At 36.1% G+C, this 17793-nt stretch overlaps 3 protein-coding genes across 4 annotated transcripts in view; 2 read left to right on the forward strand and 1 right to left on the reverse strand.

The window, feature by feature from the left end:
* The first annotated feature begins 295 nt into the window (after positions 1–295).
* On the forward strand, positions 296–5031 carry dus4l (dihydrouridine synthase 4-like (S. cerevisiae)). Its single transcript, XM_088078886.1, has 6 exons — positions 296–2272; positions 3020–3141; positions 3362–3479; positions 3786–3908; positions 4330–4556; positions 4672–5031. Exons 1-6 carry the CDS (start codon positions 2181–2183, stop codon positions 4950–4952), a joined length of 963 nt encoding a protein of 320 aa, XP_087935012.1. The 5' UTR covers positions 296–2180; the 3' UTR covers positions 4953–5031.
* A 512-nt stretch (positions 5032–5543) lies between these two features.
* Positions 5544–12067, forward strand: bcap29 (B cell receptor associated protein 29). Of its 2 annotated transcripts, none has more exons than XM_088078888.1 (8): positions 5544–5685; positions 6279–6403; positions 7593–7693; positions 8229–8376; positions 8459–8594; positions 9276–9378; positions 10433–10533; positions 10889–12067. In XM_088078888.1, exons 2-8 carry the CDS (start codon positions 6312–6314, stop codon positions 10922–10924), a joined length of 717 nt encoding a protein of 238 aa, XP_087935014.1. In that variant the 5' UTR covers positions 5544–5685; positions 6279–6311; the 3' UTR covers positions 10925–12067. The 2 variants fall into 2 exon arrangements, with proteins under 2 accessions (XP_087935014.1, XP_087935015.1); XM_088078889.1 differs by having other exon boundaries at positions 5547–5685; positions 6286–6403.
* Positions 12068–12107: 40 nt separating this feature from the next.
* LOC121943423 (solute carrier organic anion transporter family member 1C1-like) overlaps positions 12108–17793 on the reverse strand; it is a 69457-nt gene continuing 63771 nt past the window's right edge. Inside the window, exon 15 of the mRNA XM_088078887.1 lies at positions 12108–14263. Coding sequence (XP_087935013.1) covers positions 14026–14263 — 238 coding nt within the window. The 3' untranslated portion in view covers positions 12108–14025. The remainder of the gene's footprint in view (positions 14264–17793) is intronic.

Consider the following 17793-nt stretch of genomic DNA (forward strand, 5'->3'; position numbering starts at 1 on the left):
ATAGGTATTTGTTCATCATTTTGGTCTACAGACACACTAACAAACTGACTACAGGAATGTCATGTATAAATAAGCTGTTGACTTTTTTTTATTGTTTTGATGCTTTGAGTGCAACCAGCTAATATATTGAAATCACACTCAAAAAAACCTGGATAGTTGGATTTGCTATCAATCTTTTGTGTGTGTGTGTGTGTTGATTTTTGTGGAAATGTCCCCTTTAAAGAATAACTCCCCTGCAGAATGACCTTTTTAGTTTATCAAGTCATGCCATGTTACCTCTGGATACATGATGAAAACTTTACTTTTTCTTGCTTACTCCCCAAAAACGGGCATTTTCACTCAAACCTAAGCAATGGAGTCTGACACTGAGGAGAGAATCGATAAGTTTTATTTTCAGTTCAGTTCTATATAGTAAGACTTTAGTGAAAATACATGTTTGGGAAGTATAGAGCATGCAACTGGATAAATGAGACGTGTATTATACTGCATGAGTTGTATGAAAGTTTGAAAACTGATGTTTTGGGATATAGCTTTGTTGTCATTAAAAGTGGTCCACATCAATCAAAAATCAACATGCTTGCCGTTTTCCAAAGAGGCATGCAAGAAAAAAAAAAAGGTTTTCTTCATTATTTCAAGGTAACACAGCATGACTAACCGATTTACAAATGGTCACTTTGTGGGTGTAGCATTTCTTTAAATCTCCTCATGAGGAGGAATATTTTTCGAACTGTGCTGCTTCAATGCCCTCCTGTGGCCAGAGAGGGAAAGTACCATAGAGCGACGTTGATTGTGTGCTCCTAATCACATTTTCATTATTGTAGATCTTAATTTGAATTTACAATGATTTCAGAGATTACACCACACATAATCAGTGCATAGTGCACTTACAGAAGGTCCTATAACAAATGTATCCCTTTTCTTAAGAAAAAGTGTTACCTGGGAAAACTGTTTTACTAGTCATTGTAAATTACTATGGGGACAAACTGGTTACAGTAAACATATCAGAGAGACCCTTCCTTTAAAAGACAGAGGTTTTTAACTTCAGCCTTTACACTTATTTCACAAAGAAAAAATAACTTTTCTCCATTTTATGAGCACTGATTCTGTTTTACTTTTTGGCTTTGGGGTGCGTAAAAAAAATTCTGTAGCATGAGTGCTCATTTCTTTGTTTTGTTTTGTTTTCTGTGCCAGGTGGGTTTCTCCAGATGATGCCTCCACCATTGGCAGTCCTGACCTGATGAGAGCTAAGGAACAATAAGTCTGTGGGTAACTTCTTGCATCATTTCCTCACGGTGTTTCACTTACCTACAGTAAGATAAGGTACACCTCTACAGAAGTATTGAGTTAACTGTTTCGAAACAAAGTTAAAAATTAAAGATAGACTCACTTTGCATTGGCATTTATTTTATTTTCCATCTCTTGTCTTTTATTTATATGTTAAAATTTCAAATTTGATATTGTCTGTAGGATGAATATGGGGGAAAATGTAATTTGGTGCTTTGAATATAAAAATAGTTTGATATGTTTACTATTTCTATCAAACCAGCAATGACCTATAGAACATTAGGATTGTTTGTACATCTCTTCATGTGTGTAATAGGCCCATTTTCTAAGGAAGTTAATTCCATAAACTCAATCCAGCGTTATGTGCTTTTGTTATTTAAAAGATTAAGAAGTACTATTTCCGCACAGAACATTAGAGCATCATTAAATGGACTGGTATGAAGCAGTATGTATGGTAGGAAGTCGCAGTGCGAGGTTGATAATTTTTTTTTAATGTAAAATGACATAGTCTTGCGCAACCCAGAAACATTTACATCGGTAAATGGATGTTTAGGGTGCAAAAGGAAATAAAATAATGGAGAAAACCAGAGCCCTTGAAGAATCTCTTCTACTGCACGAGAGAAAACATTGCGTTGTGTGACGTAAGGGTTCAGAGGTCGGACACGCCCACATCTTCTTCCCTCATGGTGGACTGAGCGTCGGTGTTTGTTGTTGCGAGGATATACTAAAATATACTCGTGTATTTATGCTGGACTGTTGTGTGTATTCACTGTATTCTCCTCTTTGAGGGTGTCTGATGTCGGACGGTAGCAGCAATCCCTACACGAAGCTCCACTCTTGAATATTTTGCTCGTTAGCTCGTAATGCTAGCTAGCTAACAGCGCAACTTGAGAAAGATGAAGACCTCAAACGGAAACAGCAGCATCATGGACATGTTTGAAAAGGGAAAGGTCCTTAAAATATGTGCTCCGATGGTGCGATATTCTAAGTAAGTGAAATCTGTGTTTTTTCTGTAATGTTAGCCATCCGTTTCCTTATGACGTTAAGCATTTTTGCTCATTTTCATCAAGTGCTCACGAGACTTCTTCAGAGTTTATTTAAACTGTTAAATACAAAACACATAAATGATATAAATTAAACACCATTTAAACAAGCTCGCAGAAACAGAAATTGTGCTTGAGGACAGTGTACATACACAAAGCTAGAAACACATACAAATACTGTAAGTAGATGCTTAAATTCATTGTCTTAATAGACGTCCTGTTTTTTGATTTGGAAATGTTTTCATTTATCGCTTGGTTACATTTAAAAAGTAATAAGGGTTTAGAGTTATTATACCTAGATTTGTGGGCATGAGATGTTGCCAAAATAATTAGAATTAATGCCATAAAATCAAATGATGAAAAATGATTTTACTGCCATGACTTATATTGAAACCAAACAAAACATACTGTGGGCATTAAGTGAAATCAAGGTCCATATTATCAATATCAAATCTCCTCCTTCCATAGCCTTCACTTTGGTTCATTTACATTAATGTCTTTTTCAATTTGACAAGATAATGGTCAGCTGGGTAATATTTGTGTATAATTTAAAAGGACACCTTAAAACTTATTTTATAAGTTAACAAATACATGTTGGATATCCTGCTTGAGACATACTGTATGTGCAGCTACCCTTTAATGATGTCTGTTGCATAATATACTAAACTTTTTTTCGTTTTTCTCTTCCACAGGCTTGCATTCAGGTCACTGGTGAGGAAATACAACTGTGATATCTGCTTCACCCCAATGATAGTTGCTGCAGACTTCATGCGATCTGTCAAAGCCAGAGATAGTGAATTTACTACCAATGAGGGTAAGTTGCAACATTGTAATATGAGCTGCATGTAATCATGCACTATCATAACATCTTGCTGCTCCTCCGCTTCCGATGCATTGCGTCTTCACACAAAGATATCTGTCTTACCGCATGATGAATGTGTTGTTAACTGTGGATTGGCCCATACTGCCATACATTTAAGAAATTATAAGATTTGTTTGTACTTCCATTGTTTGTTATTCCTCTTCCTCTTCAGGTGACCGGCCCCTGATTGTGCAGTTTGCTGCCCATGATGCCCAGACTCTGGCTGATGCAGCCTGTGTGGTAGCACCTTTCTCAGATGGAGTTGACCTCAACTGTGGCTGTCCCCAAAGGTATAATTACTGACACCCTGACACATATTAGCTACTGGTCTCTTTTTTATTGCTCTCTTATTTAAGCATGTTGATTTCTATTGAGGATCAAAAGCTCAACTTTTTTTGACATACTCATTTCAAGTAGAATGATACAAATAATATATTTCTGTTTGTATGTCTTTTATTTCAAATGCTAATGAAGTGTGAATGGGGTGGATAATTGCACAAAAATGTATGAAATCCTGTACCCCATGAACATCCTTTCAAATTTTTCAGAGTTTAATATTCATGTAGGCTGTTCAACTAACTTTGTTCTGTTTTCAGATGGGCTATGTCAGCCGGGTATGGTGCATGCCTCATCAACAAGCCTGAACTTGTGAAAGACATGGTCACACATGTCAGAAACCAAGTGGACAATCCAAACTACACAACATCCATCAAAATAAGGTGAGAGAAAAAACGGAACACGTTTTACATAATATTTGATTGTACATGACATAGTTTGCCTACCAGTGAGCACTGACAAGGTTATTTTTTAACTGTAAAATGTCCTGCACAGTATCACTGGTTACAGATGTTTTCTGTCTAAGGGATCTGGATCAAGATTGTTTGTCAATGTTAAAGAAATTACAAACAGACTATATATTGTAATCAAATTTTTTAAACTCCCAAATATTGATATAAGCATTGCCCTCAATAATCCAGTATCAACGAGCTACATATTATATTGTATTTGGTAAAAATGCATTTTGTATGTGTCAGAGTAAATGGAATTAAATGTTTAATGTGTAACTCTAGTGTCCTGCATTAAAATTACATGAATAACTGTAATAATACAAGAATAAAGACAAGTTCACCTCACTCACAGAATTCACAAGGACCTGAGGCGGACAGTGGATCTTTGCCAGAAGGCTGAATCAGCGGGTGTGTCGTGGATAACAGTTCACGGCCGTACAGCAGAAGAACGCCACCAGCCTGTCCATTATGATGCCATAAAGACAATTAAAGACAGCGTGTCAGTCCCTGTCATTGCCAATGGGGACATAAAGTACCTCCGTGATGTGGAGTCCACTCACCAGCTCACTGGTGTCGATGGTAGGTTTGATTTCAACAATTACACTTCAGTACCAATCAACTTAGGATAAATGCATAAATGACAAAAGTCCTTTCTAATTTGTTCATTCCGGATTTGTTTGGATTTGATCATTAGGTGTGATGGCTGCGCGGGGATTGCTTGCAAACCCTGCCATGTTCACTGGCTATGAGGATACTCCTTTGGAGTGTATATGGGACTGGGTGGACATTGCTATAGAGCAGGGCACTCCATTCACCTGTTTCCACCACCATCTTATCTACATGTTGGAGAGAGTTAGCTCCCAGCCTGAGAGAAAAGTGTTCAATTCTCTCTCCAGTACCTCAGCTGTAATAGATTACCTCCAGAACACATACGGACCAGTGCACGATCAGGAAAATGAGTGTATTGAATTGTGATATTTTTGATTTTACCTTTTTTTTAAATTGTATTTTATTTCATTTTTATGTCAAATTAAACTGCAATGCTGAAGGTGTATCACTGATGGCTTTTCTATTGCTATATTAACTCCAGTATATATATATATATATATATATATATATATATATAAAATGTATATATAATATTCTCACAGGCAGCAACTATGAATGATATTGCCACTAGCATGTTTCATTGAGCTTTAATAGTTGATACAATAATTCATACAATAATTCATTTCCTGAACCCTAGCATTTTGGAAAGAAGTATAATTTGTACTATTTTTACAGACACTGATAACGTAGATATGTGTCACTATTTTAGCTGCAGAGTTGATGTAAATACTAAATCAGAGGAAACAACATAGCTGTGCGATTTGTGCCTTCAAATTAAAGACAAAATGTACCCTGAATCCGTGGAGAGGGCTATAGACAAAGTCAGAACATGATTCATAAGTTAATGCTGAATTGAATATATATATATATATATATATATATATATATATATATATATATATATATATATATATATATATACAGTCAAATAATGAAATAATGACGAAATGGTTTTGAATTAGCTTTACTCTGAAAATACAACCGGAAACTTGGTCTTTCGCGCGAGCTGGGCAGGAAGAGGAAGCAAGCATACTATATCTGTCGGGTGGGTTTATAGTGGGTTAACTCTATTTTAGTCGGTACTTTTGGTGATTTACTGGTAAGTTGTGTATCCATATACCTTGCATTAAATCAAAAAGCTACTTGACCGCCCTATTTTCATTTCAAAATGCTTAGCTAGTTAGCTAATTTAACGCTAACGCTTTCTCTGACTTACCCTGTGTGGAAAAGTTAGACGTTAGCTTAACATAACACAACATAACACAAGGTTAGATCGGCTTATATTCGCGGAGCATTGGATTTCTGATTTTGAACATCAGCAGACCATGACAGGAGTGAAGTCATTACTGTAAGTGTTAGCATATGTGGAGGATATTTGCATCACATAAGCATACGTCACATACTGCTGGTAGTGGCGCTGTTACTAAAGTAGTCTACAGTGGTGTGGGTTTGACTGAGTTAATGCAGCTTTTGTGAGTTTATGTTGAGGTATGTGAACTGTGAACAGGGTGGGTAAGGAGCTTAACATGTTTCTCAAGTGAGATCGCATTGTTGTCAGAGTGGGGTAAACGCGCTAGCTATCTGAAACCTCTCAACTGACTAAGTTTTATATTCTCTGTCATTTTTGTTTGTTTGAGACAGAACCCGCCCTGTACATCTAATTCTGTGAGGTTTTGTGTCTGTTTTTGTCAGGAAACAGTTAAACCTGAGAGACGCTCACCAGAGATGACGCTGCAATGGACTGCTGTGGCCCTCTTTCTCTACGTGGAGATAGGCATACTCGTCATCCTCTGCCTCCCCTTCATCTCAGCCAGGAGGTAAGTGAGAATCATACAACAACAATAATAATAATAGTTGTAATAAAAAAGTGCTTTGACAAAAAAAGGCAAGGGAAGCTCATGAATGATTTGTTGCTTAGACAATGTAACTATAAGAGCCAAACAATAATGCTAGACAAAAATTAAAGGAAGAAATAAACAAGAGGACTGAGGTTAAAACATATTAGAAGGAAGACAGATAATAATGAAAAATAGAAACAGTTTAAACAGAAATAATAACAGCCCATACCAATAAGTAACTACCATTCAAAGAATATAAGCAGTAGACATGAAAATGAAAGTAATAATGATAGAATTAAACATGATTGAGACAGAATATACAAATAAATAATCAACTTTGGAACGGCTAGAAGGGCACTACCTGAAGGTCTGAGGCTGCAAACTTGTTCATTTGGGGTCAACATTTCTATTACGTAGTTTGGGGCCAGACCTAGACGCACTTTAAAAATGATCTGTAAAATCTTAAAATCAATTCTTAAACAAACAGGGAGCTAGTAGAGAGAGGCTAGGATTTGAGTGTTGCAATGTTGTCTGTTAAAACCAGTGTGATGTGTGTCAGGTTTGTGTTACCACAACATTTTGTAATCAACACAACAAAGACAGAACAAGGGATGCACATTGTTGTGACAAATATACTGTCAATGTTGGTCATCTTGGAGAAGGTTGTTACTGTATGTTGAGTGAGTCAGTGACACAATGTAACATGCTGCCAGTTTTATTTCCAAGTATATTTACACATACAAGGAATTGGTGTTTTGGTGCAAAACAGTTAACATTGAGGAAGAATAAAAATAGTAACTTTAAGATATAAGATAAAAATATAAAAGCAATATAAAATTTAAAATGAAAAATAGAATATAAAGAAGACAAGATATATGTACAAAAGGTACAATGGAGGAATTGTACAGTTGTGCAGAAGTGGAAGTTGCAGTGCAAATATCTTCAGTTAGTCAAGTTAAGTGTGTGTTAATGTAATGCATAAAAACTGATTTGGCCTCACAAATAATATAAGGTTCTTATACTCCGGGGCTGCATGAGAGCCTGTGTAATGAGGGGGGGAGGGGGAGGCCTGAATATTGTTGTTATGATGCTGACAGCAGAGGGGAATAAACTGTTCTTGAGGCGTGAAGTTTTGATTGTGATTGTGTGTGTGTGTGTGTGGTTGCAGATGGCAGAAAATTTTCAATCTGAGGATCTGGAGCTGGATGGCGAGGTTCTGGAACAAAGTTTTTCTCACGATGATCATAATTCTCATTGTTCTCTTCCTCGGTAAGTCATACTTAAAGTGCATCTGTTTTTTTTCATACAACTTTGTACATACTGTAGGTCGGTAATAACTAACAGTTGGACTACTTGAGATGTTGTGAAGTGTTGAGTCTCAAATCATTGAAACAGTGAGTTAGAGGGCATTTTTATTATGCACTATTGAGTCCTGTAATAAAAACTGAAAACTGCACGAGGTCTGAACATATTAGGGGAAAGAAATAAATTACAAACAGTTAGACCTACCTAGAAGTCCAAGTGCTAAACTCATAACTGCCACAACATGGGAGATATAGAGAATTGTCTACATATTCAAAATTTAAAATCATGTATGCTGTTTTTTATTTTTTTGAAAATCAAGGTTAAATTTAAAAAATCACCTCATTTGCATACTTTTTTATCGCGAAGATTGCGGATAACCTTTTTAGCTCTCCGATGATCAGAGAACCATACTCTTTTCTAAAGTGATGCTCCAGTAGAAATGAAGTTACTTTTTGGTTATTGCTCATTATTTACAACTTTTTTTCTTTTTTCTTTTAAGATGCAGTGCGTGAAGTGAGGAAATACTCAGCCAAAGAACTTGGTACAGATACCAAGCTGCAACCCAACATGTTTGATCACCTGCACATGAAGCTTTTCAGAGCCCAGAGGAACCTCTACATCTCTGGCTTTGCCGTCTTCCTCTGGCTGTGAGTCTTTGCTCTCTCATACTTAAACATGACAAATCAGAGATGTTCCTCAGACCTCTATTATTTAATTGTTATGTTGCAGGGTCATGAAGCGAGTGGTCACCTTGATCAACCAATTGGCATCAGCGTCTAGCACTACGGCTGCTCTTCAGGCGCAGGCTGACGGTGCTAACCAGGCTGCCAAGAAATACATGGAGGACAATGAGCTGCTGAAGCAGGTGGGCTTCACAGTGGTTGACTTATAAATCTGACTGTACTATTGATTAATGAGATGGATTTATCTGTAGCTGACAAATTAAGTTACATTTGTTTGTGTCAGATTTTACATTTCATGCTTTTAATTTAAACTTTGTTGGTTTGTCAGGATTCCTTTGAGAAAAAGTTAGGCAGTGGAACACATCCTCAGTTATTTTTCGGTGGGATAACTGGGGAAGTTTTGTATCTTAACATCAAATCCCTATATCCAGTTGAGTGGCCAGACTTTTCTCCATGTGACTTTGCAGTCCGCAACCGTGTTATTATCACTATTTCGGTTTGGTGGTTCTTATGGCTGAATTTTTAAATGTCTAGGGATTCCTGGGGTGCACTGGAGTGTTTTCCCAGCATAAGGTGGACAGCAAAATAAACAACCCCCCACCCCCCATATTATAATAAAAAACTAAAACTGATATTGAAACTAATAAAAACACGCAAACCCACTCTGCCAACTAACTGAAACTAAACTGAATTAAAAACAAAACTTCAAAGTACAAACTAGTTAAAAAATATAAAACGATATTAATTCTGCTGTATATATGAAATCACACTCTGAACCTTTTATATTAGAGTTTGCTTTTTAGCTGACAAAGAGCTGTATTTCATGTCCTTGAGTTTAATGTTGTATTTTTGATGTATTTCAGACTCTAATGGAGGGGAAGGGTGACAAGGCTACCGCAGAGGGCATGGAGCTGTTGAGGAAAGAAGTTGAGAAACTGAAAGACGAAGTTAAGACCTCAGGAGATGGTGAATATTCATGCACATGCACACTGGAACATTAAACCTGCTTTTACACAGTAGGGTTATTTTTATGTCTCTGTGCAACCGGTTGACTGGAGACAGTATTCAAGAATTTGTTTGCTAAATGTGACATAATTTCACAAAAATGTCTAATAGAACAAAATTATGTGAAGATATTTGTATTTAAGTACAAGTTTTCATGACATAGGATGACTGTTTTTTTATGGTATGCTATACTATGATACTTTTGTGGAATACTATAGTTAATTTTTTAAACTCTTTATGACATACAAGACTATAACATTTTTATGACATGTATTACAACATGCTATAGTATGGCTGTCTAATGATTCCTATGAATTTTTAGAGCTTTTTTTATGAAATACTATACTGTAACATTTATATGACATTTTTGTGTCATATCACACTACGACATATGTTATGTTTTTTATGACACACTGACATTTCTTTGTGATGCTGTTTGTCATACTATACTATGACTTTTAATGACAGTTTTTCTACAATACTATAGTATTTTTATGACATGGTATACCATGGCTTTTTAAAACCAGCTTTTTCATTTACATTTAGATTACATTTTATGACATTATTTTTTATCAAACTATACTGTAAAGTTTTCTGACACTTTTTGTGTCATACTTAGACATGTTTGTGACACTTTTTATGATGTACTATACTATGACCTCTTTATGACACTTTTTGCAACTAACTGTACTTCAACCTTTTTTATTACACTTTTTAACGCATACTATAAACTGTGATGTTGTCATGACATAGTATACAATGTCTTTTCTGATGTTTTTTCCTGACACACTCTACCATGGCTTTTTTACAACACTTTTTTCATGGCATATAAATTATTCATTTATGACATTTTTTATATCCAAAAGGTTAACTTCACTGTGACATCATAATAATTTCTGGCCATTATTAGATGTCACAACTCAAGAAAAAGAAAGGGAGACATTTGTTTGGACACTGGATTTTTGGACACTAATCAGGGTCGCCCCTTCCTGATGTGTGCTTGTTTCCTCTTCAGCTTTGAAGAACTCCCAGTTAGAGGCAGATGTGTTGAAGAAGCAGATGGAGGGTCTCGCCAGGGAGTACGACAGACTGCTGAAAGAACATCAGGAGCTACAGGTGATGCTAATTTCCAAACACAGCAGGACAGTTATTTGTTGGGTCATTCACTACTCAGAAATAACAATCTCAGAGAGCCGTTGAAACTAATCAGCATCAGGCAGGTTAGACACATGGCTCCTCAATGATTAACAGTGAAGAAGCCTGTCCATTTCATCATCAACTCAAAGTCTATTGACTTAATAGCTAGGGCCTATTTTTTGTTGTTGAAAACAAACATTTTTAACAACAAATCCTGTAAATTTCCAAGCTCTCAACTGAAGAAACACAAAATATATAGATTAACAGTAGATGAATTGTCACACATTTACTGACATTTTCCTCTCTTCTTTTTTTTGTTGTTGTGTCTTTTCAGAATCTTCAAGATAGCGGAAACAAAAAGGACAATTAGTTATTGTAAAATCCTGAGAGGTTGATGTGTTTACACAGCAAATTAGCCCAATCACGAGTGAGCCACTGCACATGTACCTTCATTTAACGTCTTGTGTCACAGTGCATCACAAATCCAGGATTAGCTGATGCTGATTTTTGCTGATACATTAAGGGTTTAAAGCATGAGGGTGATTTTTTTTTCAACTGTCAGCAATTCGCATTTGTTGTTGTTAAAGAAATATGCAAAATGGATGGATGTTGTTTTATGCTTTCCGCCATTGGTTTTGGCCAGGTGCTCACTTAAGAGTGTAAGATTTTTTGAAAGCTAGAGCAGTGACCGTTATGAATGTATTTTGATACCGAGGGTTTGTTTAATTTCCTCTGTATGTAGCGTGAGACATCTGCCGCACCCGCTTTAAGCTTAACAACAGTTTGTAAATTCAGTTTGTGCTCACATGTGCTAATACAGTTTGTACGTACAGTTGCACTTAGACAAATCTCCACGTTTTTCTTGTGTTCGAGATACGTTTTATTTAATCTAAGTAGTGGTGGTGAAAGATAATGAAAGGAGTATTCCAACTTCCAGCGCCTTTTTTCCCTTTTTTAAATTTCCTCTTTGGTTAGAACTCATACATTTTGAGCAAAATCTGATGTAATGGATCTGTGAGTATAAGTAAAATTGAATAAATGTAGGGATAAAAATTGGATTAAACCACTTGTGATATTTTTCAAGCTTTACAATATGATAGATTCATCATAGTCAAAGGTAGGTGTTAAAATAGGTCTCATGCATGTTTCCGAAACACAAAAGGTTCAAATTGTTGTATATTTATTGCACTGGGTGTTAAAACATTTTTTGGGTTAGTTTGATAGTTACACCAGGACATGTACTGTATGTGTTGTGAAAAAAAGAGGTTGTGCGCTTTTGGTAATATTTCCCCTTAGAGCATTGTCACTGTGGACGAGGAGCTTACATTATTGTTGCCAGATGCATCTATGTTGCCCAATTCTTTCATGATAAATAGATAGGTTTTTGGGTTTACCACTGTCACTTTTCAGCCTCTTTAAGATGTGTTCTGACAATTTTGTAAAAGACAGAAATTCGATGGAAGTGCCTTTTTGGTGGATGTAGTACATTTAAATAAAGATACAGTTATTTTTACTGTGACTTGTTTTCAATCAGCAACAACAATACAATTAAATTGGATATTAAAGGTTTTATTTTAGTATAACATTTAAGATATTCTTTAAAATTTTACAAAAATAATCCAAGAAAATTATTTACATTCTGATTTCTTTAATGCAAGTAAATGCCTTACATTATTGAGATAATGACTTGGTTCCTCTTAACCTCTCGCTGCTTCTCTGAGTCTGAACTTGTGGCCGCCTGCCCCTGAAACTAACCCTGAATTGAAAAGACGATTAAGTTACCACAAAGTGTAAGTTAATAAAATGGTACACATCAATATTGGAAATCAAGTCTTACAAAATGATCATTTTCTATACATTTACAAACACAAAAGTATTACTCTTTTAAAAACAATTGTTTTGAGATACAGTAGCTAGATGATAAATTTTATTCTAGAAATCAGTTTGACAGATTTCAAGGAAATAGGTTCTGATTATGGGATGAAGCTGTTTGAGAGTAGGAAAAACCTGAGTTTAGACCATGATATTATGTTTTTGGGTTTTGGCACAGGAGGTCTTGCACACGCAAAAATACATACAAAAAACAACGTAACCTAAAAATGGACTGACCAGTGAAACAATATCAATCAATAGCAATTACTGCTAATCCTGTGGAGACACTTTACAGATACAGTGGGGCCATTTGCCCAAAGGCAGGAACAACATACATTTTCTTTTATCAGTGTTAAAACAGTGCAAATTATGCCTTTAGCAAGGCACAACAAATGGCAAACACCATCTGTTCCAACCAAAATGGCTGTTAAATTCTACCCACTGCAGTCAGTTGAGATACTTTGAACAAGTCCAGTCATATCAGTGTCATGAAAAAGTTTAGTGCTGTGTCCTGTTGTTTTTCTGCAATACCACACTGAGATGAGATAAATTGGGCTGGTGCTAGTTGAAAGTCTAAAAAGATGGAGCAGCCTCCATTGGACACACAGTAAGCAAATCTTACTAAAATACAATTTCCTTTTTTAGTATCAAAGAGTACCAAAGGAACAAGTTCACATCCAGAAAGAGCACAACGCAAACTGCCATCAAACCTGATTTTGGGCTGAGAGTAAAAAAACAGAAGTGTTTGTGTGTGTCAGTCAGAAATTTAACTTTCTAAAGTGAGTGTAAAGACTTCCATTCATTTAAAAGTCAAGTAAAAAAGTATTCAGATATCTGTTCAAAATGTGAAACACGTTATTAAGAGGTAACTGTTGAGTAGATGAGGCACATAGATCAAATCAGCAGCTGTCAACCCCTTTAAAAGTGAAAACTGAAATACATGTTTAAACACATATTTCTACAACAACCAGTTATCTATTGAAAGTTCTGAAGAAGAAAACAATCCTATTTTCCTGTCTCTCTGAAGGCCTTACATTTGAAACAGTTTTTGTTAAACTTTCATGTAATGTCTCTGGGTTATAAGGCCACTTCCTCAGTTCAGCAACAGTGATGTCAAGGAGAGAAAGAATAATCCAAAGAGGCAACATTATAAGTGCTGGTTTTGAGAATTATACTGCTTTTGTAGTAGTCTACACAAGCCACGTGTCCCATCTAATCTCTTATGCCACCATTAACACCAAAAAATTTTCTTTGTAAGAAAAAGAATACATTCAAAAAATATGTATTTCAGTAATATCAAATTTTCTGTCATATTCATAAAGCCTTCACAGGCCCAGTAGTACAAATACAGAATGTATGCTTTGTACGAGATAAGCAGGTACACGTGATTCCCTGCAAATTTTATTTGAGTTTGTGTGCATGTGTACAACATGTACACAACATCACTGTGTACATACTGTAAGTATATTTATATATATATATATATATATATATATATATATATTTATATATATATATATATATATATACACATATATATGTATACCTGTATTTGATCACCTGTGGTGTGTGTGAGTGGGGTCAGTTCTGCTGGATCCATCACAGCCTTGTCTCCCTGTCTGTGTTGTTGTCTGGTATTTGTTGTGACTGGTCAGAATTAGAAATCACTAACTCTTCCTTTCTGAGTGCCTCAAGCTCTGCTCCCCCGTTGGCCAAGGCTCCATGGATGGCATTTCTTTCCTCCTTCTTCAGCTGTCGACTGAGCAGGATAAAGCCCGGGATGCAAATAACAAACGAGATAGTCCGAAGGCTCAGGGTAAGACCCAGATATGCTATCCTATGAAGATGAGATGAAACAAGATTTAATTCCATTGAGTTATTGTAATGACAGCCTATTAGCATTTTTATGGCACACTGTGAAATATGTAGCTGTACTGTATACGTAACTGACATTTTTGTGGCTGCCCAAAACACCATAATATAGCATGTATAACATATCCCAAAAACAGCCGAAAAAACCTCAAAACAGCATAAAATAGCATGCATAGGCATGGCAAAGCATAGAACGGTTCAAAAATGGCCAAAAACACCACAATAATACATGTTGAAAAATGACCGAAAAGGCAAGGCTATAGTAAGGCAAAAATGTCAAAATATGGCATGTCCCAAAAACAGCTGAAAACACCTCAAAACAGTATAAAATAGCATGCATATACATGTCAAAGCATAGAACGGTTCAAAAATGGCCAAAAACACCATAATAATGCATGTTGAAAAAATGACCAAAAAGGCAAGGCTATAGTAAGGCAAAAATGTCAAAATATGGCATGTCCCAAAAACAGCTGAAAACACCTCAAAACTGCATTAAATGGCGTGCATAAACACACCATAGCATAGAACGGTTCAAAAATGGCCAAAAACACCATAAAAATGCATGTTGAAAAAATGATTGAAAAGGCAAGGCTATAGTAAGGCAAAAATGTCAAAATATGGCATGTCCCAAAAACAGCTGAAAACACCTCAAAACTGCATTAAATGGCGTGCATAAACACACCATAGCATAGAACGGTTAAAAATGGCCAAAAACACCATAATAATGCATGTTGAAAAAATGACCGAAAAGGCAAGGCTATAGTAAGGCAAAAATGTCAAAATATGGCATGTCCCAAAAACAGCTGAAAACACCTCAAAACTGCATTAAATAGCGTGCATAAACACACCATAGCATAGAACGGTTCAAAAATGGCCAAAAACACCATAATAATGCATGTTGAAAAAATGACCGAAAAGGCAAGGCTATAGTAAGGCAAAAATGTCAAAATATGGCATGTCCCAAAAACAGCTGAAAACACCTCAAAACTGCATTAAATAGCGTGCATAAACACGCCATAGCATAGAACGGTTCAAAAATGGCCAAAAACACCATAATAATGCATGTTGAAAAAATGACCGAAAAGGCAAGGCTATAGTAAGGCAAAAATGTCAAAATATGGCATGTCCCAAAAACAGCTGAAAACACCTCAAAACTGCATTAAATAACGTGCATAAACACACCATAGCATAGAACGGTGCAAAAATGGCCAAAAACACCATAAAAATGCATGTTGAAAAAATGGCCGAAAAGGCAAGGCTATAGTAAGGCAAAAATGTCAAAATATGGCATGTCCCAAAAACAGCTGAAAACACCTCAAAACTGCATTAAATAGCGTGCATAAACACGCCATAGCATAGAACGGTTCAAAAATGGCCAAAAACACCAAAAAAAGGCATGTTGAAAAAAGGGCGGAAAGGCAAGGCTATAGTAAGGCAAAATGTCAAAATATGGCATGTCCGATAAACAGCTGAAAACACCTCAAAACTGCATTAAATAGCGTGCATAAACACACCATAGCATAGAACGGTTCAAAATGGCCAAAAACACCATAATAATGCATGTTGAAAAATGACCAAAAAGGCAAGGCTATAGTAAGGCAAAAATGTCAAAATATGGCATGTCCCAAAAACAGCTGAAAACACCTCAAAACTGCATTAAATAGCGTGCATAAACACACCATAGCATAGAACGGTGCAAAACTGGCCAAAAACACCATAATAATGCATGTTGAAAAAATGACCGAAAAGGCAAGGCTATAGTAAGGCAAAAATGTCAAAATATGGCATGTCCCAAAAACAGCTGAAAACACCTCAAAACTGCATTAAATAGCGTGCATAAACACACCATAGCATAGAACGGTTCAAAAATGGCCAAAAACACCATAATAATGCATGTTGAAAAAATGGCCGAAAAGGCAAGGCTATAGTAAGGCAAAATGTCAAAATATGGCATGTCCCAAAAACAGCTGAAAACACCTCAAAACTGCATTAAATAAGCGTGCATAAACACACCATAGCATAGAACGGTTCAAAAATGGCCAAAAACACCATAATAATGCATGTTGAAAAATGACCAAAAGGCAAGGCTATAGTAAGGCAAAAATGTCAAAATATGGCATGTCCCAAAAACAGCTGAAAACACCTCAAAACTGCATTAAATAAGCGTGCATAAACACGCCATAGCATAGAACGGTGCAAAAATGGCCAAAAACACCATAAAAATGCATGTTGAAAAAATGACCAAAAAGGCAAGGCTATAGTAAGGCAAAAATGTCAAAATATGGCATGTCCCAAAAACAGCTGAAAACACCTCAAAACTGCATTGAATAGCGTGCATAAACAAACCATAGCATAGAACGGTGCAAAAATGGCCAAAAACACCATAATAATGCATGTTGAAAAAATGACCAAAAAGGCAAGGCTATAGTAAGGCAAAAATGTCAAAATATGGCATGTCCCAAAAACAGCTGAAAACACCTCAAAACTGCATTAAATAGCGTGCATAAACACGCCATAGCATAGAACGGTGCAAAAATGGCCAAAAACACCATAAAAATGCATGTTGAAAAATGACCAAAAAGGCAAGGCTATAGTAAGGCAAAATGTCAAAATATGGCATGTCCCAAAAACAGCTGAAAACACCTCAAAACTGCATTAAATAGCGTGCATAAACACACCATAGCATAGAACGGTTCAAAAATGGCCAAAAACACCATAATAATGCATGTTGAAAAAATGACCGAAAAGGCAAGGCTATAGTAAGGCAAAATGTCAAAATATGGTATGTCCCAAAAACAGCTGAAAACACCTCAAAACTGCATTAAATAGCGTGCATAAACACACCATAGCATAGAACGGTTCAAAAATGGCCAAAAACACCATAATAATGCATGTTGAAAAAATGACCAAAAAGGCAAGGCTATAGTAAGGCAAAATGTCAAAATATGGCATGTCCCAAAAACAGCTGAAAACACCTCAAAACTGCATTAAATAGCGTGCATAAACACACCATAGCATAGAACGGTTCATGTTGAAAAAATGACCAAAAAGGCAAGGCTATAGTAAGGCAAAAATGTCAAAATATGGCATGTCCCAAAAACAGCTGAAAACACCTCAAAACTGCATTAAATAGCGTGCATAAACACACCATAGCATAGAACGGTTCAAAAATGGCCAAAAACACCATAATAATGCATGTTGAAAAATGACCAAAAAGGCAAGGCTATAGTAAGGCAAAAATGTCAAAATATGGCATGTCCCAAAAACAGCTGAAAACACCTCAAAACTGCATTGAATAGCGTGCATAAACACACCATAGCATAGAACGGTTCAAAAATGGCCAAAAACACCACAAAAATGCATGTTGAAAAATGACCAAAAAGGCAAGGCTATAGTAAGGCAAAATGTCAAAATATGGCATGTCCCAAAAACAGCTGAAAACACCTCAAAACTGCATTAAATAGCGTGCATAAACACACCATAGCATAGAACGGT

Source organism: Plectropomus leopardus, chromosome 6 (genome assembly GCF_026936395.1).
Source record: "Plectropomus leopardus strain MGB_pleo_1.0 chromosome 6, ASM2693639v1, whole genome shotgun sequence".
Classification (NCBI taxonomy): Eukaryota; Metazoa; Chordata; class Actinopteri; order Perciformes; family Serranidae; genus Plectropomus; species Plectropomus leopardus.